The 25454-nt window shown below is 44.6% G+C and overlaps 1 protein-coding gene across 4 annotated transcripts in view; it reads right to left on the bottom strand.

Moving 5' to 3' along the window:
* NEK1 (NIMA related kinase 1) overlaps positions 1–20716 on the bottom strand; it is an 88073-nt gene extending 67357 nt beyond the window's left edge. For 2 of the 4 annotated variants that reach the window (XM_075611621.1, XM_075611628.1), the window contains exons 1-10: positions 20284–20716; positions 18989–19085; positions 12979–13076; positions 12091–12174; positions 10486–10553; positions 10297–10383; positions 6769–6823; positions 5992–6192; positions 4303–4366; positions 3185–3345 (exon numbers count right to left, since the gene is read on the bottom strand). In XM_075611621.1, the coding sequence (XP_075467736.1) occupies positions 3185–3345; positions 4303–4366; positions 5992–6192; positions 6769–6823; positions 10297–10383; positions 10486–10553; positions 12091–12174; positions 12979–13076; positions 18989–19085; positions 20284–20400 (1032 nt within the window). In that variant the 5' untranslated portion in view covers positions 20401–20716. Of the gene's footprint in view, positions 1–3184; positions 3346–4302; positions 4367–5991; positions 6193–6768; positions 6824–10296; positions 10384–10485; positions 10554–12090; positions 12175–12978; positions 13077–18988; positions 19086–20116; positions 20253–20283 lie in introns of those variants that run through there. The other 2 variants (XM_075611639.1, XM_075611648.1) reach the window with 2 other exon arrangements.
* Between the last annotated feature and the right edge of the window lie 4738 nt (positions 20717–25454).

The raw sequence follows: 25454 nt of genomic DNA, 5'->3' as shown, positions 1-25454 counted from the left end.
AAGGGAGGACCTCATTAGGAGCGACGGTTGTGTTTTCTGGGCCCGTTATTGTGAAATGAAAGTAATAGCGGGGACTCCAACCCACCCCTCCCCAGAGATGCCCACAACACATTGTGCAGGCGGAGACCTTATCACAACTCCAACACTCCCTGCAAGGTCTGTGTCTCGCTGGGCTCGGCAACGAACGTCAGATCTAGCAATCTGGAATAAGAGAACCTCCTGAATCAGCCGGGGTTCTTTGTTATTGTTTTTAACTTCTCAAAGCTTTCCAGCTCCTAAATTACCAACAAAATAAACTTTTTAAAAAAAATCTACTCCTAAATAAAGCAATGCCGTCTCTGTGACAAAGAACAGCCCTACTACAGACGCTGGGACTTTGTAGGATTATAATAGAACATTTTTGGAAATTAAGGACCAAACAACCCACAGAAGTTGTGCCCCATACACCAGATAAGTAAACAGTGGAAACTCAGCCCTTCATGCTGCATTGCATTTTGTTTTGTTAATTACAGGTTTGAAACAGGGGGTCTCCGGAGCTGGACAGTGTTAATTTCAGCTCCGGGGGAACCCCTGCTTCCAGAGATAAATCGGTATCCCTCCAGATAGGCAACCGTGTGCACCAATGAAATGGCAGCGTTTAAAATGTCCCGCATCACACAGGCCAATAGGAAGCCGTGATGTCATACTGTGCCGCTTCCTATTGGCCAGTGTGACCAGGACATTTACGCTGCACAGGGATACCGTCGCCCCTCACAGGAGGGAAGCATCTCTGGAAGCAGGGGGTCCCCGGAGAAATTAACATTAGTTCAGCTCCGGAGGCCCCCGGCTTCAAACCTGCAATAAAAAATACATTAAAAAAATGTACCCCACCCTTTAATATGTGCATCAATACTGTACAATTCACACAATGATTAATAATGAGCTAAATTGCCGATCAATCTGTTCTCCTGTGATCAATCGTGACGATTCGGCCTGGGGGTTCACTAAATGGCTGTCAGTGCAGCAGAAGAGGACCAAAGATGCAAAATTCTGTGGGGATGATCATGTGACCAGGCAGTCACTAGATACAATTGGTGCACTGCTAGAGAGAGGGCAAGACTCAAAAATGGATGTGCCAGAGCCTGTTTCTGAAGATGACGGGGATGTGACTGTAAATGTTTGCTATAGAAACAAAAATGCTTGTTATTGTATAATACATAAAAAAAATTATTCAGCGTGGTTTCAAAAACATGCAACAAGTATTTTCTCATAGTACAGCACTGATAGAAATAGACATGTAGGATATTGCTTGGTCTGCAGCTTTAAACGGGAGGTGGTTTTGAGGGACTAGGGTACATTTTTCCAGCAGTGGGGCGCTTGGTAAGAAAAGAGGGGCCGGATTCCTTATTTTTAACCATCAGCAGGTTCCTGGAGGCGGATCCTAGGAGATAGCGCTGTGTACAGTAAGGGTGAGAAGCCTGCTCAGATAATTTAGTCATTTATCCAGAAAGTAAGTGAACGTGAGACAGGATAAATGTACCTCGTGCCTGCTCTCTAGGGATAACCAATTAAGGGGCCTATGCAGTGAGCAGCGAATTTAAAAATTGGCGAGGGTAATAAAAAGTAGCTTTTTTGGAGAGTTTTATTCTCCATATGCAGAAATGTGCGAAATCTGCAATTTATAGCATGAATGCGTGTGGCGAGTTTAAAATGGAGAGATGCGCGCTGCTGAAATGTGTAAAAAAAAAATCGCGCATTTTTTTTTTCTTTCCTATGGCCGGCGAGCTCCAGCTTCTTGCCAACTTTTGTTGGCGGAGCTAATTGTAGAAAATCTCGCCATTTTATTGGCGCGAACAGCCGCTAGATGGCGTTCGCGCCTTTCTGAATTCGGATATTTTTAACACTGGCGAGATTCAGAAATAGAAAAAAAAAAATGGCGCGTTTTTCGTACCTCGCCATTTTCTGCGCGAATTTCTCAAAAAAATGGCGAGATTTACTTAAGCGCTGCTCTCTGCATAGGCCCCTATGTCCTGTAAACATATCTGAATAACAGGTATTTTATTTACATAGCGAGACCGAACAGCATGTTGAGTTGCATAAAATAGAACATTTGCAGAGATACATTTCGGGAACTGGATCATACGCTATATCCTCATACTCACTAACTGGCATTGGTTGTGCTTTTTGACCATCGCACTTAGGAAAGATGTATTTCTATAAAATGGGCCTAGTACGGTATAGGTTTTGGGGTATAGGTTATCAATATGGAAACCAAACGCTACATGGGAGACTAGCCACATAGCCATATAGTTCAAGCTGGTAATTGAGGCGAGATTAGTGAGATTTGGCTCTAATCAGTAGCTCTGTTGAAAGTTTAGCCTTTGCCCTAAATACCCTAGTAACTGTTTTGTCAGAGTTCGTATTGCATCATCCAGCTTTTGACCTATGAGAAAATCAGATTGTAGAACATTTTGAATGTCGAACTGGCAAGAGCTGCATACATACTGTATTCAATAGTATCACCAGCACACACATACTGTGGGCAGAAACCTGTAACAGCCCCAGAACACGGCCTCAGGGACCCTACAGGCAAAATCTAGGTGTCAGAGATACACATATTGGGATCTCCCTGACATGGACGAGTGAAGCCAGTGTAAAGCACGTGGTCCAATTTAGGAGCACTGAAGCTTGTTTAACATCAAGGTCACCAGCATTTAGCGCCTTTGCAAAATCTAGCAATATTACATCAGTCAACTGTCTACATCTCATTCCCCCACTGGATCTCATTGCATATTTTTAAGGGGGTTGTGACGGGATACTGGTTTGGGCAAAAAAAACAACCTGAATCTAAGAAAATTTGACAGATTTGGTTTTGCCACAATGACCAGATTTGTCAATGACTTTGGCTAGTACAGACAATAAACGGATTTTGAATACACAATAAATAAAACATAAAAAAACACAACCCATTCTCCAGACAAGAAATGACAGCCACTTTTTACACTACCAAAAAAACCAAGCATTTCAGAGCAGTGCTGAGAGGAGAGCGCTTCAACCTTCACGTCAACAAAAAGTGCTTAAAGAAAAATGTAAATAAATATAAAAAGGCCATTGCAGCTGGTACATGTACCGCTAAGTGTAGCACATGCAGCTATAACCTCGCCCGTCCCCCCCGCCCCCCCGGCACGGCTACTGCTGCTCTCACCTGTCTGTGCCGGACCTGCGGCTTCTTGTCGCACTGCTTCTTAGCAGCATCCCCAGATTTCCTGATTGTTAAAGGCACTCCGTACTTGGCAGCAGGTCTGGTGATTTTCTGGGCAGGGGAGTTGGCAGAAGGCATCGCTGGTGCTGGTGCTGCTCTTTTTGCTAATTCCCCAGGATGACAAAAAAAAAGAAAGAAAACAAACACCGTGTTAAAATCGGCGATCCCAGCGGGCAATTTTGTTTTGCAAATATTTTTTTTAATTTTTAACATGGGATTGGAGCAGGGGGTCTCCGGAGATGAACCCCATTCATTTCACCTTCGGGGACCCCCTGCTTCCGGAGATACTTACCTTAGTAGTAGGTGCCGGTAGCCGATCGGCTCGCAGGGTTCACGTAATGGCGGCGTTTCCAAGCTCCCGAGGCTTGCGGGTCACTAGGAAGCGGTAACGTGGTCAGGGTCGGCCTCCGCTTGGCCCGCGTGACCTTTAAACTTTGCCGAGATACCGGCACCCCCTTTGGAGACCGGTATCTCGGGAACCAGGGGGTCCCCGGAGATGAAATGAATGGGGGTTCTGCTGTGGAGACCCCCTGCTTCAATACTATGTGAACACAAATAATACACAAGCGCATTAACTGCTCTTCTAAAAACACTACACATACATTTCAGGCTCAACCTGATATTACCATGAGCAGATACAACGGCCTTGTTATCAGTGAGTAAACCATGTGGTAAGTAACCGGGGCGCGGAGGTTGCAGAGGCCCCGCGCTCTTCCCCAAGGCATTTAAATTAATGCCGGGGGATGCGTGAGGCCTCCGTAACGTCTCCTACTTACTCTTCGGCGACGCGTCACCATGACAATGCGGCGTCAAATGGTAATGTGTTGCCATGGCAATGCGACGTCACATCAAGTCATAACGCCGCCAAAGCCCGAGAGCAGGTATAGAGGGGGGGGGGGGGAGGGAGAGGGGAAGCGCCATTTATATTAAGCCGTTTAAGCTGTCCATGACCCTGCTGCACCAATCACAAGGCTTTATAACCGTATGGTTTCTGTACCAAACTATTTACGTCCCCACATTAACACGGTCACCTGCAATTACACCACCAACCATTTACTTACCTGGTACAGCAACGGGTTTAGGCTGATTGACAAATGCTCCCGGGCCAAATTCTTCTGCAATAAGCTTGAAAATTAAAACATGACTTTGTTTAAAACATTAGACATCAGGAATAGTAAAAACATCAAGCGTTACCATATTACACAAAAATAAAATAGCAATTGAAAACATTGAACATACTCCAACTATTAATAGTTTAGCTATGCAATAAAATACATTAAAATACAAATAAGATGTTACAAAGTACTACGCCTCGATCACTGAAGACTAGGAATGACTGCAGCAGTTTTTCCTCCCCGATGTGAACTTGTAGGAAAGCAGAATGTATGACACATAGCAGGGGGCTTGTTATCGTACTCACAGGCATTTCCAAGCCAATTCTATAGCAATTGGCTATAGCCGCCAGTCACAGATAGTCCAAACAGTATAACAAGCTATTCTAACGGGTGTGTGTGGCGTGTGGTGTGTGTGTGTAGAAGCTGCCATATGCATTGATGGCTCAACTGGTTTATATATAGTGGAGATAGACCCAGGGGCTGCTCTATAACTGAAAATCTGGGATACGGTTTATATTACTTGAACCGATGGGGCGGGGGGAGCCGGCGACAATATGTCGTCTTCTGACAGCCAAGGACTCCTTGGTTCCCTGGACTTTTTTGAAGATATTTGTGACGGTTTCTGCAACCCCCTCCCAACAAAACACAGAATTATGGCTGCGGGGGTTAACAATGGAAAGGCACGGCGTCATCTTTTGAGGTTTGCGACCTTCTACTGGCGCCCAAGTGAGAGTGATCCTGGTGGTGCTTGTGTCTCCAAAGTTTAAACATCTTGGGGACGGGGGTTACCCAGATCAGCGAAGGTAATATACAGGGGAGGGGAGAAGTTTCACAGTCTGAAACAATCCTAAATTGTGCACAATTATTCCTAACCAGTTTGTGCGCATCTATAAATCTGTGCAAACTAGGATTAGTCCAAATAAAGCACAATAAAACCGGTAGCTTGAATCGCAGCATCTTTGTATGAGGGCTGTAGCTAGGAGTCTCAGACCTGAACACACCCACCGATTCCTATCACAGCCATTTGAACCCTTTGGGTACCCAAGGATGCAACTACTGCATCCAGGCGCCCCGTGACTTAGTAGCCACGTCATAATCCAATTGCTCGATTTTGTAGGGGAGATCACGATCTAACTGGAAGAGGAACAAAAAAAAAAAAAGAGGAGTTCTCCTCTGTTCTGTCACCCGTGACGGTGTAATCACGAATGCCACGCTCAAAGGGTTAAGTACCAGTCTGTAGGGTCCCACAGTCATAGAAGGACCAGGGCTCTTCAACTACTTCTCCAATGGGACCAGACCAGAAAACATTTAGCAGTAGAAAGGCCACAAGGTTATTGTAATGTCATTTTAGATGCATGTACTGTGCAGACTTGAAAATGATTATATAACATGTTGCAACGATGTATAACATCTGTACATGTATATTTATTTACATAACCTTAATTTACAGGTGCGGTTCAGAGCAAAAATGTGCACTACCTGCCTAAGCAACGAGTATGAAATTAGCAGAGAGTCCAAGAGCCACGTCAAGGCCCTCTATGCGGCCAGCAAGTAGCCCGCGGGCCACCAGCTGAAGCTAAACCAGACTCATTTGTTTAGGATTCATGAAACTTTCTCCCCCTAGTAATCCCTTACCTGGGGCGGGAGAAACTTCTCAACGCGTTTAAATACAAAAGGCTTCTCCAATATGGAGCTGACCGACGGGCGATCCCTGGGATTCCTCTTAAAAAGCACAGAAAGCAGATTGCGGAGGTCGTAGGTGTAATGCAGAGAGACGGGAGGGTAGGAGCCTCGGATTATCTTCAGCACCAGGTTCTTCATGTTGCCAGCTTCAAACTGGGTGCAAACAAATGAACCATCACACACACAAACAACAAATGTCATTCAAACAAGGAGCTCGGACACGGCCTTATATTATGTAAACAACAATTGTGTGAATTGGAGGATAATTACAAACAATTGTGATATTGTGTGCGAAACCCCATATCCGCATTAAGCCCTCTTGTTTTGGTGTCAAAGAGTCTTATCATTCTGAGTTCAAATGTTTTCCGTTCTTGGGTGCGTTTAAACATTCCATTGAGGATTTTGATTTTTAAATCATTTATGGAACGATCTGGTTGTGAGAAGTGATGTCCCACTGGTGAGCAGTATCTTACATTGCTTAATGTTTAAGGTGTATGCCACACAAAATCAGTGGCACCATACATTAGCGCCCTGATCACTCTATCAGGACAAGTCAAAGGGCTCGATTTCTTTTTGGACTCAACTAACCACTAGAATAATAAGCAGTCAATTTGTCCTGAAATAAGGGGTTCCAGGTTAGGGGGGGAAATTAAGTGGTTCTGCTCGAGAAGACCAACTGTACCGAAAAGTGGGGTTGCTGCTCTGATGGGTCTTCAAATCGCTACTTACCGCATGTTTGAGGGTGCACATTTCATACAGGACACAGCCCAGAGCCCAAATGTCACTACAAGAGAGAATGGCAAAACAACTCAAATCAGACACACCATGATCATACAACAGATGCATGCCCTGTCCATGAGGACAAACTCAGCAAGAGGAAGGTGACGTGGCACCTCGGGCAGAGGAAGGGTTAACATGCATTAAGGCCGCGTTCATGCTGCGTGCACGAGAGAGCGCGCTGCGCGATGATTCACGATTCCCATTGGGGTAATGTGATGGAGTATGGTGCGCGTGCGTGCACGAGAGCGTTGGCCGGAGAGCCGCTTGCCGAGACAAATAATTTAATATTCGCGGCGGGACGGCCGGGTCACGTGAGCGGTTTGCCCAATGAGGGCGAAGCAGCTCCGTGAAGTCACGGCCACGCCCCCGCGCGCACAACAGCTCAGTCCAGGAATCGCATCTGCTGCAAGCAAACGCCACGGCGCTCCGTCTCGCGCACGCAGCATGGACGCGGCCTAATACAAACAACGGGCAGAGAGCACACAAGTTTCAATTCACAGTATTTACAACCATTTCTAAGACCATTTCCCAAAATGACGCGTCCGGTGCCCAAATGCCAGCTTTGCAATGCTATATTTCATTGCATTCATCAACGAGGAGCACTTTGCCAGGGCTAGAAGAATAGAACAAAAGACAAAAAGGCGCCTAGGGCTACATCTAACTACATATAGATTATATAGTTAAATACTTATCTGTTTATCTTCTCATAAGCAAGGGCTCATTTAGTTCAATTATTTGGCCAAAGTATTTTAAGTTTACAATCACATCATGGTCTGGCCCTTCTGTAGGTCCTAACACTGCTGCACCTGCAAAAACGCTCATAACCTCTGTAAGGATTGTTATATAGTAGGCGCTGGTGTACGTGCGCCCGGCGCTGCGCGTGCCCATGGCGTGCGCATTTAGTTGTTAGGGTGCAAGCGGTGACGCGCGCGGTTTGGGGGCGTGACTGACGTCACACCTTTAGGCCACGCTGTGATTGGTTCGCGGTGTGGCAGCAGCGCGAAAATACAATTTTATTGTAATTTCCCTGGTCTGCTGCGCCATCCCTAGTATAGAAACGTCGGGCTAACACAGCCAATTCTAATTGACACGCGCACTATATTACAGGCCTAATGGAGGGAGACCCGTCTTTAAGGCTGCGGTCCCAGTCAGCACTGTGGCACGCGTGCCCGGGTGGGGTGGGAACGGCGCATGCACAGCGCTTCACTGCGATCTGAGGTCTGCGGGGAGAGGGAAGAGATCGAGCCGGGGGGGGGGGGGGCCATGGTGGGGGTTTTGCAGGGGCGTGGCCATGACCTCACACGGCTGGTTCACCCTCATTGGCTGAACCGCCGGCGGGAGCGTGGCCACGCCTCCGTCGCAAACTGTAAACTCAATTTCACTGTGTCTGGAAAATCTGGCAATACGGCGCAGCTGCACCTTCCGTGCGAAGGAGCGTACTGGGCCCAGCCCCATTGAGGAGCGGTGCGTAAACGCACAGCGCACGCCGAGGCACAGGAGCCTTAGGACTGCAGGTGCAGCAGTGTTAGGACCTACAGAAGTGCCAGACCATGATGTGATTGTAAACTTAAAATACTTTGGCCAAATAATTGAACTAAATGACGCCATACTTATGAGAAGATAAACAGATAAGTATTTAACTATATATTATGAAAAGTTAGATGTAGCACTAGGCGCCTTTTTGTTTTCTGTTCTATACATGAGGTCACAATCCCAGTAGCACTCCTTTTTGGCACTACGCACCAACCAAAAACACCTATATACTAAACACAAACAAAGAATAACTAAATAACTGTTTAAATTTAATAGTAAAAGTTATGTTAAAATAATTATTACTTAAGACAAACAATTGCCTCCAAGACAAAAGAACATTGGCTGCGGAAGTCCCACCCAGTAGGAGTCAAATTGAAATCCTACTCACGACAGGGCAGATGTAAAACTGTCAGCAATTTCTCCTCTCTCCGTGTCAGACCTCTGGGGAGACCCCACGCAGTCCTTACGGAGTCCAGACTCTACTGTGACGCTCACCGCTGCTCCGATCACAGGCCCGCTGGTCACGCGGCAGTCAGGTGATGTCACTAGTAAGTGCACCGGCGACGAAAGTGGAGTTTGACAAATGCCAGCATTAGTACTGCTAAAGTTTATTCAAATCCCCATATTGAGCAAAAGTTTGGCCAGGGGAGTTCTTCCGGCTAAGTGCCGGGAGTATCGCTAGCTGTTAAGACTTTCGGCGTCGGTCACAGCAGCGTCTGAACTCCGTGGGGTCTCCCCAGAGGTCTGACACGGAGAGACTTGCGCAGCCAATGTTCTTTTGTCTTGGAGGCAATTGTTTGTCTTAAGTAATAATTATTTTAACATAACTTTTACTATTAAATGTAAACAGTTATTTAGTTATTCTTTGCTTGTGTTTAGTATGTGGGTGTTTTTGGTTGGTGCGTAGTGCTGTGTTTGTCAGTGTTACACTATGATTGCTCTTTGTGTTTGTTTGTATGTGCTGTGAGACTTCCTTCAAGATAACCCGGATACGGATTGGATATCAAGGACTGGACATTTCTTTGGTCAGAGTTCCCCACTGGTGATTTTTTTACCATTGGGTTTTATACGAACATAGGCGCCGGTTATATGTATTTTTTTTGTTTAGTATTTCTTCATCTGTATAAGTCATTTTTCCAGGCAGCCTAGTCGTTTATATACAAGGTTTTTTGTAATCACATTAGTATTATTATACACCAATATCATATATTTGTTAGCGTTAGCGCTGTAAACACACACTTTTTCTTTTCTATCACACTCTTTGATGGCACAATACACGAGATGTGGTGTGTAATGAGAGCGGAGTTTCTTGTGCTTCCGATGACCCAGGTGTATGATGGGTCTCTTACAGACATGCTTAAATGTAGTTAGTTTTGCTGTGAGCAGGATACAGAGTGGAAAGTTACTGCTATTATGAGAAACTCTGGAGATGTGTGGGAGTCCCCTGGGAGCGCCCTCCCCCCCCCCCTTGTCTCCTTGGCTGAATGACTGGACGTGTTCTGTGATACATTTGTACAGCACAGAAATGTGCCACACTCAACTGTGGCAAAGCTGATGGTATACACAGGACTGCGCGCAGTACAAATGTGATTAGAGAATAACAACTATTGACCAGGCAGTTCATCTTAACCGATATGGGAGTCCCCTGGTTGTTGATGACATCACGAGCGGTATCCTGAGTGCCATAGAATGCTGAAATATCTTCCCGAAGCCAAGTACCCAATACATTATATTTACTCATCACAACTGGTGTTGGTGTTATTCATGTGTGCAGTTGTGGCAACCCGCACCACTCTTGAATAAGTAATTTTCTTGTCAGAACATGGTGGATTTAGGTTCTGAGCTTACGGGGGCTGTGTGCGCTAGAAGAATAGTTTAAAATAGTTTTTACAGGTTACTTCCTTGCAAAACAGTTCCCAGAGCAAACCCCAGGAGTGCACGTACCTTTTGTTGTTATACGGTCGGTTCTCGCATATCTCGGGCGACAGGTAGTAAGGTGTTCCTATGCATGTGCGAGCCAGCTCTACTGTGCTACAAGGGAAGACATGACATACTGTACCACGTCAGCAGTAGGAAGCAAAGGCAATGCCGCTCGGCAGCCAGAGTCCAACACGTGGCATTATACGGACTTACCTGTTTAAAACCCGGGCTATTCCAAAGTCCCCCAGCTGGATTGTGCCATCTTTTGTTAAAAAGATATTCTACATTTGAGGGGAGGGAAAAATTATTTTGTCAAAAGTAGTAATACCATCATGTATATTTTTTTTATTACATATTATATACACACACACACTAATATATTGGTATTTGCTGTACACTGTACGGTGGAGGGTTGTATCACTTATCCCAGCTTCACATTGCAAAGCCAGTATAACCAGCATCACACTTATGAGACCCAGAAACAGCTGTGAGCAGGGTTACAGGCTATGCGTTTCTGTAACCCAGGCTGTGCTGAAAAGCTATGCAATACGGCAGGCATAAGCTTATAGGGGACCATGTTAAAATGGACAAGAAGTGCCACAACGTGAGTGCTCATTTACATGTCACTACCCCAAGTCCCTGGCTGCAGATGAAGCATTGTATGCCAAGAGATAATGTGGAAAGGCGGGTTTGTGCTCACAAAATTGTATTTTTATTTGAGAGAGACAGACATACATACATAGAAAGTAATAGGATGCGCAATAAACAATTAATGTACAGCTGTGTCTGGTATATGCTGCCAAGATGTTTTGGATTTGCAAATGAATCCACAAATACAGGTATGGAAAAGGTAACATTAGGCGCAAAACCTAAACAATATATAAATATAAAGTCCCAGTATATTGGTAAAATAAATGTTGGAATAGGTGATCTTAATAGACTTATTCATCGATATATAGTAATCGATTCCAATAGAAAGCCATCCCTACAAGCAGACTTCCAGCTATATGATTGCCATTATCTCTCCTGAACGTCAGTGACATCAGTAACAGCTGATGGGAGGGAGAGGGAGAGGGAGAGAGAGAGAGAGAGAGATCAGATCTAAGGGCATGAACAGCTGACCCACGCTGCTTCAGGGCAGAGGCAGAGACGCGGACATTTGTGGGTTCCAGTGCAGCTCTAAAAGCGGATCTACACTGCAATAACAGCAAAGTAAAGATACCACCACCCGTGGCTTTCATCACAGCGTACAGCTGATCTGCACTGCATGGACATCAGGACCGAATCGCTGGCTCCTGTGGGGGTTTTTTTTTTGCCATTGCACTCAACAGCTGATCCATCTCAGCATCAAGACAGAGACGTTGGTATCTGCGGCTTCTACTGCAGTTCTTGGATTGTTATCCGACATGACTGTAACTTCTGCTACACTGTGAGTAGCACCTCACCATTGTTGTGTGATACCAATATACCAAACAGTACTTTACTATATTGTTCTCTTCATTTATTTCAGAAGTCTATAAAGATCACCTATTCCAACATGTATTTTACCAATATACTGGGACTTTATATTTATATCTTGTCTAGGTTTTTGCGCCTAATGTAACCGTTACCACACACACACACACACACACACACACACACACACACACACACACACACACACACACACACACACACACACACACACACACACACACACACACACACACACACACACACACACACACACACGGTCAAGAGGCACTGCATATTTCAACAAAACTCATCGCCAACTGGCTGTGTATTTACCTCCCAGGCTCGGAACTGTAAATGTGTTACCTGCGATTTGATGTCCCGATGTAGAATTTTTCTATCATGAACATGCTTCAGCGCTAAACAAAGCTGCACAAACCAATCCACGATCTAAGAGGGAAAAAGAACCACTTCAGCTGATACTTCTGTAAGGTTTGGCACTATACGAGTCCTCTCTCTATATACACACTTGGATATTTAGATTGGTAGCGTGTGAACACAAAATCATCTAACTGTATTTGTATACAGATTTGGACACCGACTACTTATCGTCTCGCTGAATTAAGCTCTTAGGCTGCGATTACAGTGGCGGCGTGAGCGCGCATGATGTCACGCGCGAAACATGCACCAGGCAAACGGGAAGCATCAGGGAGGCGTGGTCATGACATCACGTGAGCGGCTCTCCCTCATTGGCTGAACTGCTCACGTGACGCGGCCGTTGCGCTGCAAAAACAATTCCCTTGGTCTCCCCTGTTATCTGTCGCTCCGTGGCGCTTCAGCTACATTAATTTGTTCCGTTGGTGCGCGCTGCCATTATAATCGCGGCCTAATGGTGAAATAAACACTGCTGTATCAGCAGACTAACGGAGAAACGATGCAGGCTGGTATAATTAAAACAAGGACAGCTTATTCTTCTGTTAAAAAAAAGAAACAAAAAAAAAACTAAATAAAACAAATAAAAAGAACTCACAATTCTTAAAATACAGACATAAAATGTTTTTTTTTTTAAAAAAGCGATAGACATTTATACACAGAAATATGCTTTAATGGTGCAGAACGGCATGTTTCAATCAAACTGGACACCAGTTTTGTTGGTTTACAAATAATTTGTTGTGAAAATGAGAGTTAAGCTAAGGAAGAGTCTAATTTCCCTACAAACATGTATCCCAGCTCAGGTGGGTAACCCTGGTTTACCTGATCTTCGGAGAATAAAATCCCTTTCTGTGTGTTTATTCTTTTAAAGAGGTCCCCCCCTTCGCAATAGTCCATCACAATGTACAGGCAGCCACTTTCTGCAACACAGACACAAATATGCTTTGCATCGCTTTTCTGCACAACAACTACCTGTTATTCCCAGAACCTGGAGGGAATTAAAAAGGTGCACAGTCACAAAAATGTTGTTTTAAATGTTCTGCACAGAATTGCCCGGACGTTCCCTTTCTGTCATTGTCAGCACATACATCACGGTCATACGTGCCACGGTCATACGTGCCATTTTTTTTGTTAACCAACAATGTTGAAGTGAACGGAGCGGATCCCCAGTACAGAGAAAAGATCTTCCCAGCATTTCCAATAGAGGTCATTGGGCCTTATTCTATTTAGTCCGAAGCGGCCGTCCAAATTAAGGCAATGGAGATTTTTAGGTGAAAATGGCTAAACAGCAGCTTCGGACTACATAGAATTATAATATAATATATACATACATACATACAATTACCACTTTGTGTTTTTAGGAGCAGTGGATGAAGTGCAATGGTATTGAGTTCAGAGCCCCATGTCTTACATTTACAGCCTCACAGTACCACTACTTTTTAAAGCAGTCTGCGCTCTTCACTGCATTCCCTCCCCCCCGCCCCCTGTGCATTTCCTTTATTTTGTTTGCCTTTTCCAACAGGGTTTTTATTTTTACAATCTAATGCTCTGCTGAGGAAATATGAGTGTTTGAAATATTAAACACTAAAAACAATTTTTTTTAAATGTTTTAAATAAAAAACGAGCAGGACATGCTCATGGGGCGAGATACTAACATTAAATGGCTTAAATGCAAAGGCTTCTGGGGGATTGAGGATTTTATTTGCAGCCTTAAGCTGGGGCCATGGTGCCTTCGCCCGTGCAGAGGCGTGCGCGGCCGAGACGTCACCCGCGTGAAACGGGTGCGTTTTGTGGCCAGTGGAGAAGCACCGCGGGGGCGTCACTGAGCTTATTGCATGATGCCCAGTGTGTCCAACACTGCAGTAACCCGGCTTATTGCATGATGCCCAGTATGCCCCACACTGCAGCAACCCGGCTTATTGCATGATGCCCAGTATGTCCCACACTGCAGTAACCCGGCTTATTGCATGATGCCCAGTATGTTCCACACTGCAGCAACCCGGCTTATTGCATGATGCCCAGTATGTCCCACACTGCAGTAACCCGGCTTATTGCATGACGCCCAGTATGCCCCACACTGCAGTAACCCGGCTTATTGCATGATGCCCAGTGTGTTCCACACAGCAGTAACCCGGCTTATTGCATGACGCCCAGTATGCCCCACACTGCAGTAACCCGGCTTATTGCATGATGCCCAGTGTGTCCCACACTGCAGTAACCCGGCTTATTGCATGATGCCCAGTATGTCCCACACTGCAGTAACCCGGCTTATTGCATGATGCCCAGTATGTCCCACACTGCAGTAACCCGGCTTATTGCATGATGCCCAGTATTTCCCACACTGCAGTAACCCGGCTTATTGCATGATGCCCAGTATTTCCCACACTGCAGTAACCCGGCTTATTGCATGATGCCCAGTATGTCCCACACTGCAGTAACCCGGCTTATTGCATGATGCCCAGTATGTCCCACACTGCAGTAACCCGGCTTATTGCATGATGCCCAGTATGTCCCACACTGCAGTAACCCGGCTTATTGCATGATGCCCAGTATTTCCTACACTGCAGTAACCCGGCATATTGCATGATGCCCAGTATGTCCCACACTGCAGTAACTCGGCTTATTGCATGATGCCCGGTATGTCCCACACTGCAGTAACCCGTGTTTATGATGCCCAGTATGTCCCACACTGCAGTAACCCGGCTTATTGCATGACGCCCAGTATGTCCCACACTGCAGTAACCCGGCTTATTGCATGATGCCCAGTGTGTCCCACACTGCAGTAACCCGGCTTATTGCATGATGCCCAGTATGTCCCACACTGCAGTAACCCGGCTTATTGCATGATGCCCAGTATGTCCCACGGTAGCGTTTGGAGTATGTGTTTAGATCAAAAGTTGAACGGCTGTGTAACAAACAAGCACGATGGACAGGAGGGAAGATGCTATACTAGCGAATGCCTTCACTTAAATTGTATTCACAATAGACTTTGCAGGTGGTGTTTACTATTCTTATCATGGGTATTGCCGTTTATTCTGCTACAGTGCCGAGAATGTACTCGCCGCTGTACAAAATGACATTTCAGAGCAAGATCAATACAAGCTGAAAGAGAGACAATGGGAGTGGGAGTCACTGCCGCAGAGAGCTGACAATCTAAGCGGTGGGTCAGGAACAAATACAATAGTATTTATTTGAAGTGAATGATAGATCTGTGAAAATGGGAGTAATCAAGGAATGGCCACTTAGGTTTACAGGACTATTCCAATAGCTTGATCACCGAAATTGATTTGGATAAGAAAAATAAATAAAAATACTCAAATGGAAACCAGCAATGGGATTCATATAAACACACACATTAAAACGAACAATATTAATCATTGGGGCACAGCAGGTGTTGGTTACAACCTGGCAATTGAGCCTTTTATCCCTTAGTGAGGTAAGATGAGAACAGAAACCCTCTCAGCCATGCAGTAAAGAACACCCCTGTACACACGGCTAGAACACGCCTGCACACACAGCTAGAACACGCCTGCACACACGGCTAGAACACGCCTGCACACACGGCTAGAACACGCCTGCACACACGGCTAGAACACGCCTGCACACACGGCTAGAACACGCCTGCACACACGGCTAGAACACCGGCTACATGAAGCTTTATTGAAGAGAAGCTTTCATATTAAATGAACAAGCGCTTCATGAGCCATTTTTCTTTTATATTTATTTTTTTACTGAATCAAATGAGTCTTTCGAAGCTCAAGCGAGATACTCCCAGCACCCGGGATCCCACCCCTCATTGCCATTAATAAAGCATTGAACGGTTGAACAATAGGGCTGCCCCTGGTCACGTATTGATGATTCTGCTGCCCTAATTAGAGTTTTTCTACACAAACCAGGAAAACATCTATTTTGCTGGCAACTAGGGGTTCCAATGACAAAGGAGCATTGTGTTTGAGGGAGGGTTGGAAAATATGAGCTTTTTAACCAGTAAAGGAGATGAGTGATGGTATCTATAAAAGATCTAAAATCATGGAAAAGTTCACAATTTCATATCAATACATTGTCAGTGTCCTCTGGTGGATCACACTGCTTTATTGTGCTCCTATCATTTGTCTGATAGACAGTGAAGATAAAAAATCGGCTGACATGAAGGCCTACCTTCACATAGATTTGAAAGAGGTTTATAAAAGGGATGATTGTTTCCTTACAACAAAAATGTCTCAGATATCCTATATACATTTGGTTTATACCGGCTGTAAATGTTACCAAAAAAAAAAAAAGTATACATATTGTAACTATCCGATAACTTTGCTCTAATCAGCTGATCATTCAGTGTTTTGACCGAAGGGAACAGCTGAGAATACAGTGAAGGAAATCGTGATAAAGTCCTGTTGCATAAACGAGATACAGTGGCGAGAAATAGTTTGTGAACCCCAATGGTAATTATGGAAATTCCATAGTTTTTCCATGATAACCTTCTTGAATCAAAACCAGTCATTTCTTAAATATCCAAGAGGGTTTATATTAACCAATTCCATGTCCTTTAAAACAACATGATGTATGAATTAGACAAACAATGAGCTTATTAAGAGTCAGGGTATGTACAAAAGCAAGTGAAACCCTGGTTTTATCAGCTAAATTAAAAGGGGATAATTAGAATCAGATGTTTAATTATGTAGATCTTCAGGGGCGAGTTTGGGATGCCTCACCCTATACAAAGATCAGAAAATGTGCGAGTTTGGTCTTCACCATATAGGTGTGTGGAAACACATCATGCCACAATAAAAATAAATTTCTGAGGACCTCAGTAAAGCAGTTCTTGGTGCTCATCAGTCCAGAAAGGGTTACAAAACCATTTGTAAGGATTTGGGGCTCCACTAATCCACTGTCAGACAGATAGTCTTCAAATGGAGAAAGTTCCAGACCACAGTCACTCTACCCAGGAGCGGTCATTCTACCATAATCTCTCCAAGAACAAACCAGCAAATCATCCAGGTAGCAACATCGAATCCCAGAGTAACATCCAAGGATCTGCAGGCCACTCTCTAGTATGAGTGTTCATGACTCAACTATCAGAAAAAGACTTAACTAGAATGGTGTTCATGGAAGCACAGTAGGAGACCACTGCTCACTTAAAAAACAAAACAAAAAAAAACCCATTGCTGCCAGTCTGAAGTTTGCCAAAGAGCACATAGATGATCCACAAGACTTCTGGAACAATATTCTCTGGACAGACAAGTCAAAGGTAGAAATTTTGGCCTCAATTAGAAGCGTTATATTTGGCGAAAACCAAATACTGCGCTCAAATAGAAGAACCTCCTCCCAACCGTCATGCATGGTGGTGGGAGTTTGATGGTTTTGGGCTGCTTTGCTACATCAGGACCTGGATGGCTTGCCATCATTGTCACAACCATGAATTATGCATTATATCAGAAGATTCTAGAGGAGAATGTCAGGCCATCCGTCCGTGATAGCAAGAGCTGACTAAGGGACATTATTTGAATAAATACCTAGCAGAGTAACTAATGGGAGAGGAGAGCACAGAATGGTTACACCAGGAGGACAACAGAGGGATTACACCAGAAAGATGTGAGAGATTGGTTAACATCAAGAGATGGAGAGAAGTTTTATCATGATATTAAGATCAAATACAAGGATTCCAGAGAAACAGAAAACTATGCAACCATCTTGACAATACCATAACTTATTTGGAATGTCAGCCATTTTGTACTATTTTTGTGAGTATTACTCTCCAAAATAAACATTTCTTTTTATGTGCCGAGACCAGAATGCTGAGTACTGTGGTGCTGGATTAATCGATCTAAAGAGAAATAAAGACATTTTACAGAAGTCCCAATTATAAGGAAATTACAGTAAAGATATATATATATAATGGAAGTGATTTGAGTGGTAGCCTAACCTGGTCTCCAGGTAAGTGTTTAATTGTTTGGTTGCTGCTACAGGACATTGAAAATTAATAGAATGTTAGTGTCATTAACATTTTCATGTTTTTATTCCTAAAAATTACTTATTTGTTAACAAAATACCAACTCACAACCCCACTAAAACTATCATGTTTCAGCTTGACCCCATTTATTGTTAAAAAAGGTATAAGCACTAGAAATCAAAAGATAAGATAGAAACATGATGTAGACCCATGGCGCGCTTGGTAGGACAGTCATGGCATAAAACCAAAACAGGTGCTAACTGCTGTTAATGTTCCAAAATTGACAAACGGGGTTCCGTTAATAATAAGTAGTTTATTTCAATACATAGTATAGTATGATCATACTCATTCAAAAGGCTACAAGACTCTCTCTGCCAGGGATTGTCCAGGCAGCAACCTTTATACATTTTTGGTTCCTTTGTCTAAAACCGTTACTAGGCAGATTACACTAACCACTCCTTAATTCTTAAACCAATCATTTTACAGCTCATTAAACCTGGTTAAAACTGGCCTCAAACAGCTATGACAACTATGGACAACAGGTACCAAGTCTCACTAGGAATGTGGGCGTTAGACAGTCGTAAATCAACTTAGGAGCGAAATCTCTCATTTACACCAGATACATTCTTTCACACAAAATGGATACTGAAAACAACAGATTACACAAAATGGAATATGCAGATCACTTTCATTCCTTCTCCAGAGACCCCCACCAGTCCATTTAAAAAATATATCAACAGTATCTTCATTTCAGCAATATTACTTTGTCACTGCCCCTGTACGTCATCTTTTACAGAATGGTGTTCAGTAATAACGCTTTGTAAGGATAATGTGTTATCTATGTAGTGCCCTTGATTGATATATTTCTAACGTGTCATATCTGACCTTCAAACGACTCTCTGTACTGAACAATATTTGGATGCTTCATGTTGGCCAACACGGCAACTTCTCTCCTGGATTCTTCCCTCTCTTTGTTGGACATCTTAAAAAAAAAAAAAAAGACAAGACAGCTTGTAAATTCTCACAGAACATTTAGGGGTGTGCTTCGTGTATTTTTTAGCTCAATATTTATAAAGTGATCAAGAAAGCAATTTGTTTATAAGCAGCTATATCATAAAAGGGAAAAGGTTTGCGATAGAAAACATAAGAGGCCTCAGCGGTGGTTTATATATTAAGTACCTCAATGGGGTCTCCGGTAAATGATGGAAAACATCTCAAAACAACCGACGCATATTATCCATTCAAATATTCACGGTTGTTGAATATTGTTTAATACCCATTGAATATTTACAACTACGTCATATTAACGTATTCAAGGCATTGTGATATTTGTATTACTTATATTTGCAATCCACAGGAGTTACACAAGACGTACTGCATAATTATCAGTATACAAGATCATCCCATGAGGGAGAAGAACGGCACTTCAGAGTACTTGTTGAAAAAGTAAAAAGGGTTTTATTAGCACATGATCGACATTGCGGTCATTAACTTAGACCTTTGTCAAGATGATCATCTCATAGGGAGATCTTGTATACTGCTGCATGCACCTGGTCTGCAATGAACATGCACCTGAGGTGCATCTCATCAGTCGTGACTGCAGCTTTTTTTCCCTTCCACCTACTGTATAATTATCACACAGTAGATTTTATATAAGTCCTGTGGATTGCAAAAATAAGTATACTATAATAAAATGATTCAGTTATTGGTATTTTCTTCCTAGCATTCAGGTGGCAGCGATCATTGAGCTGTGATGTGATTTACAGTATTTATCTAGATATGGGAAAGGCTTTAGTGCACACATTGTCACTATAAATCCATCAGACTTTTGCCAATTCAGGGACAGCACCAAGCAAGAGAACCACCAGTGCAATTAGTAATCAATCCCAATGTGCTTCAGCTTCTCTGATACTTCCAGATCCCATCTGTCTCCTGATCCCTGGAAAGATACCAAGAACATCTCCATCATTTCATTCTGCATGTCATTTTGTGCATTCCCTGCATTGCACTTACACGCATTAAACCGGTGTCACTCCACATCCCCAGCAGTCTGCCTTTACATACTAAGCGGTCTGCTACCAGAAGGGCCAGCCATATCGCATTGTAATTTATTTTACACTTGTCATCTCATGATTTCCTTTAAAACAACAAATAAAGTCAACAAACAGCATGTGCCCGACCTTAGAGATGCCGATCTCCTTAATAACATACTGCTTGCCATCTTCCTTGGACTTCACCAGGATGGCCTTGCCGAAGGATCCTTCCCCGATCTTGCTCACTTTAACGTACTTGTTCATGGTCAGCAGCAGCAGCAGCCGCCGCCAGCATGACTGTCACTCAGGGGCAGGTAACGCGGCAGCCTATGGATTGTCCGATGAGAACGCGGGCGGGCAGTTCCAGAACGTGGAACAGCCGGGGCCGGGGCTCTAACAGTAGCAGTGCGGCCGGGGCCCGCTGTGTGGTGTTAGCGGTTGCTGGGCAGCGGGCTCGCCAGCGTTCGGCGCGCACATAGTGTAGTCACAGCAGATGCAAGACTCCCCGCCCCTCTTCCTACGGGCTACACAGGCAGCCCCCGCCCCCCATCATCAGGACGGCGTGAAGTATGTGGCGGCCATTTTTGAGTCTGGTAGAAAGATGAGGGGGGGTTCACATGGCACGTAAAGGGGACGCAAAATGAAGCTTTCACGTCTTATTATTTTAATGCCTATTGTTTGTTTTTTTTCATAGACTGAAATACGTTGGGTTATTGTGATTATTCATTCAGCTGCTGTCAGGGATGAGGGAGACCGCAAGCGGTTTCTGTGCAGCTATTCGTTGGGGTGTGAGAATGTGTATCGGGGAGAAGTGTCAGTGGGGGGTGCAGTGACTTTCTAAGGGTCTCAATGTATTAACATTGGAGGAAAAGCTGGTTGGAGCATGTTTTTTTTTTAAAGCTTTATGCAATGCCTGCTTAAATACAGGAAGGGATGTGCTCCTTAAATAATTTTTTCTGTAAGTAGAAAGTGGAACTATGTGTAAATCAAAAGTAGTGCTTTGTGTTTCTAAACAAAAAACAAAAGTAGTGGTACTTCATCACACTTCCACCAGTGGTATTTATTAGGAGTTGTGCGTAGCTTTCAAGAACCTGAGTGCCCAAAGTGAGTTTCGAGGACACTTTGAGTGAAATCCCATTGAAGTTTGGCCAGGGCCTTATTCTTTATACACCAATGTGGCCAATGATTTTGTGTCTTATTTATAAAAAAAAAGTGGTCCTTTAAAAATGTAAATATTTTCTAAATTAAACATTTTTTTTTCTACAAGAAATCCATTTTATACCGTCATTGTGCAAAGCCTACATTTTACAACATCGCACGTTCCAGGTTTCCCTTTGTCACCCGATCATTGTTGCAACTGCCTGGAAGTCGCGTCTCATTCCAGTCCCTCGTTGCTTTGAAAACAAATACACAATTCCAGCTCTCCTCCCAAATTGGTTTGCAATTAGTGACATTTCTCCATTTTGTACGTACGTCTAATAACAAAGGAGCCATTTATTTGTATATTTTGATCAAAACATGATTCAAGCCTGCCAACCCCATCATTCTAAACTCCAATAATAGCAGGTACTGTACCTATACTAAATGAATACAATTTCTTGTTGTCCTATGGACTAAACTTGGTGAAATATGTGAAAGTGCCCAAAGGGTTAAATTAATTAAGCATATTGCTCTTTGTGACTTAGAATTAAAAACTGGCATACGCCACTAACAAAGTTCCCTTAACATTATGAAGGAAAACTGTGGGTGCACAAATTGCTTATTGAAAAATAATGAGGCAAAAAAGGAGATGGAGAGCTAAGAGGAGTCCTCCAAAAGTAAATCACTTCTAAAATATAACATTTATTGGAAACCTAAGTAAAACATAAATCACTGAGTTAAAAATGAGTACAAATAATGTAACCTCCATACTGGAGAGAATCAGTGGGATAGTCTTTAGATATAAGCTTAATAGCCCTTGAAATAAACGTGTGTCTTCAATGACATGAACACTGACTAATAGAAGTGCTAGGGTAGTGCAGGGATGAGAGGGGGCTGAATGTACCATAGCAGTTAGTGACAATACTTTATACATTGAGGATAGAGGTGCTGACATTATGCACTAAACTGAAGGGATCCTGAGATGGAGGAGTGCTAAGATCACTAAATGGAAAGACTGCTGGCAGCAGGAAATCCCCACTATGAAAGCAGCTGGAGCTGTAGGGTCCGCAACGTAAAGGGATCATATGACAGCAGTATCTATTGTGCGCAGACCACTGAAACAAAGTGACTGCTGGTAGCCGGGTAATGAGACTACGGCTACAACGACTCGCCAGAGCGGTGGCAGCTGGAGCCGTGGAATCAGCAGTGAAACCCGCTGTGAGGGGTAATGCGAACTCGTGAGCCCTGGTCCGGTGGATCTATCCAAATCGTAGACACGTAATGTCATTCAGTGGAGTCCCCTGTGACCACTATTGGTAGCGGGAAAAGGTATATCGCTGCTCGCTGTTTGATATAAATTACCATAGCGGCCGAGCAATGCAATCGCTGGAGCTGCAGAGCAAACAAGGTTGATCCCTATGGCCGAGCTTACTGCCTACCTCGCGGCGCCCGCGCTGCCTCTGTCTGTTGGGCGATGTGTGCTCATCCCCAGCAGACTAACGCAACTTGGAGGCGGGACTTCCATATCCTCCATGAAAAAGAAACATTGTGTGTGTGTAATTTCATTGGCTGGCGAAATACACGTGATGCTGCTGCAGCTTGAAATTACAACTTCAGTTGTCTCCCTCAAGTGCAGCAACGTCACCGCTGTACCTCGCTGCCAGGAGTCGCAAGCAAGCGGCAAATTCAAATGTGCTTGCTTGGCAAGCAGCTAAGCGCCACGCGTGTTCAGGCGCTCGCTCACGCTAGCCACACACATTGCCGCAATGTATTTCATCGCGGCCAGCGTGAGCGCGCCCGCTCAGCGCCACCCTGGCCGAGGCCTAAGCGCAGGCTTCCCAAGGGTGATTTAAATACCCGGGAGGACACATTATATGGCGTGTAAGAAATATACAGTGCTGGCGTCCTCATGTGGTATTATATGATACTGCAGAAGGGTGCACTTGGGTGAAAAGATGCAGGCTTAGTCCATAGACACTTCGCCCGTGCGGTGGCGCGCTGAGGCTCAGGGAAAGCGGTGCTTTCCCTGGCCTTAGAGCGCGCGCCGTCCGTGGGTGTGTCTGGGGGCGTGCCAGTGACGTCACGGAGCTGGTTCGGCGAACCAGCTCACGTGACCGGCCCTGCGCTCCAGCGAGCTCTGAAACGTAACATTTGTTAAGACACACGCTTCCGCAGGCGTGCGGAGCGTGCGCGAGCCCCTGCTAAAGCCGCTCTCATTGCGGCTGCAGGGGCTCAGTGCAGAGCAGCAGCGCGCCTCAGCACGGGTCAGCGCCTAAGCGCTGACCATGCCCGAGGCCTTAGGCTGAGTCCCCACTGGGGCTGAGCGCGCTCATGCTTGGAGAGCGCTCCAAGCATGAACACCGGGTGTCCTGCATGTACACGCGCGGGCATTTCGGGTAGTTGAGCGTGCGGGAAAGTATAGGTTTTTTTCTTTACTTAAGTGTCAAGCGCAGGTGAGCGTGTGCCCACGCACGAGCGCGCACAGCGTGAGTGGGGACTTACATATAGCTATATATGCAAGTAAACACCGCAAGCACTGCACCTTCAGCACTAGCGGGGATGCAGCCTTAGAAGGTTAAATTTGCATATTGAACCACTGATGTTTCTAATATAGGAAAATAATAAATCAGATAGGTTTAAATGTAGGTATAACTGGATATATATTAATCCAATTAAAAAAGAATTTATCGTCACGGATGTACTGCACCGACACACTTTATTCAAGCAAATACCCAGTATGTACCTGGCAGATACCTGGAATGCGCCGCTCCTCACCTCTGACAAGCCCCGTTGCGTTTGCCTTTCCAGCCTGGGTTCATGCCTGGCTGACGGGCGGCTGATCTGTTAAATGATAATGATTAGGATTTAATAGGCTGCAATGCTTCGCGTGTCTACCAGATGGCATAAATTCATGAATTGTAATGCAGTATATATATATATACTGTGCAGTATTGCAGCCAGCGGGAATAAAATGCTTCAATCCCTGCTTGGAAAATACCTCAATGCACTCGGGCAGAAAACAGTCACAAACCTCAATACACCCGGGTATACCCGAATTCGTGGGACTAGCCGAGCTCGAATAAAGTGTGTCGCCAGTGTAGATTGCCCTTAGTTCCTCATTGACTAAGATGAAGTGAGATATAATGCTCATATCGAAATACTTGATTTACATAGATTGTAATGAAAAATCATCATGGTGGGCATGGTAGAAATCAGGCACATAATATGTATGTAGGGGGATGTCATTCAATGAAGGGAGTGTACGTGAACCCTTCATTGAGACCATTGGGGCTTCTAGTTTTTAATTTGTAAATCCATTCCGCATCAATTTGTAAAAGCTTCTTGTAAAATATTTCCTCCCCTCATTGTGCCTTGCAGATGGTAGATGCCAGCAAATGATAGACAATTGACATTTCCATGGTGGTGTTGAAAGATATGTCTTGCCACTGGAGTGTCTAGTTCGTGTCTCACAGAGTTTACATGTTCAAGTATACGCCTCCGTAACTCCCTAGTGGTGTTTTCTCACATATCATTTCCTGCACTCACAGGTGATAAGTGTAAGGGTTCCGGTCCTGGCTTTGGCTGGAACACTCACCCTTACAAGGCTATAGAGATTCCAGGCAAAGTCCTCCCCGTACTGGGCAATTGGAATCACCTGGTTCTGGACTTACACTGCAGTCTGCTTGATGCTGCCTTCTATGCAGCTCTGTCCCTATTTGCTGCCCGTGCTATTTAGGTTCAGCCCTTCCAACAGGAAGTGGCTGAGCATAACTCTGGAATCGCTGTATTCCTGGTAACCTGTGCTTGCTACAAGCACCTCTCCTTGGCCTACATTGGACCTTCCTGTCCTGTGCTGAAGTGCTGGATCCCCAACGCTATAGCTTCGTGTTCCTGTAAGCCTCCTCCATCCGGAGGTCATCCCTGTGCTGAAGCTTCATGTTTCTGTGGCCTCCTCCATCCAGAGACCTTTCCTTGTGCTGAAGCACCTACGCTGAAGCTTCCTTGTTCCTGAGGATCTCCCATGCTGAAGCATCTCCGCTGGATCCCGTGCTGTAGCTGCTCTGTTTCGGAGGCCTTCCCTTGCGCTGAAGCGCCTACGCTGAAGCTCTACACTGAAGTGTTCCTGAGGAGCTCCAATGCTGCAACATCTGCACTGGATCCCCTGCACTGTAGCTGCT

The sequence above is a fragment of the Ascaphus truei genome, chromosome 1 (assembly GCF_040206685.1).
Source record: "Ascaphus truei isolate aAscTru1 chromosome 1, aAscTru1.hap1, whole genome shotgun sequence".
Lineage (NCBI taxonomy): Eukaryota > Metazoa > Chordata > Amphibia > Anura > Ascaphidae > Ascaphus > Ascaphus truei.
Note: the sequence above shows the minus strand (reverse complement) of the source record. Positions and strands in the feature narration are given on the sequence as shown.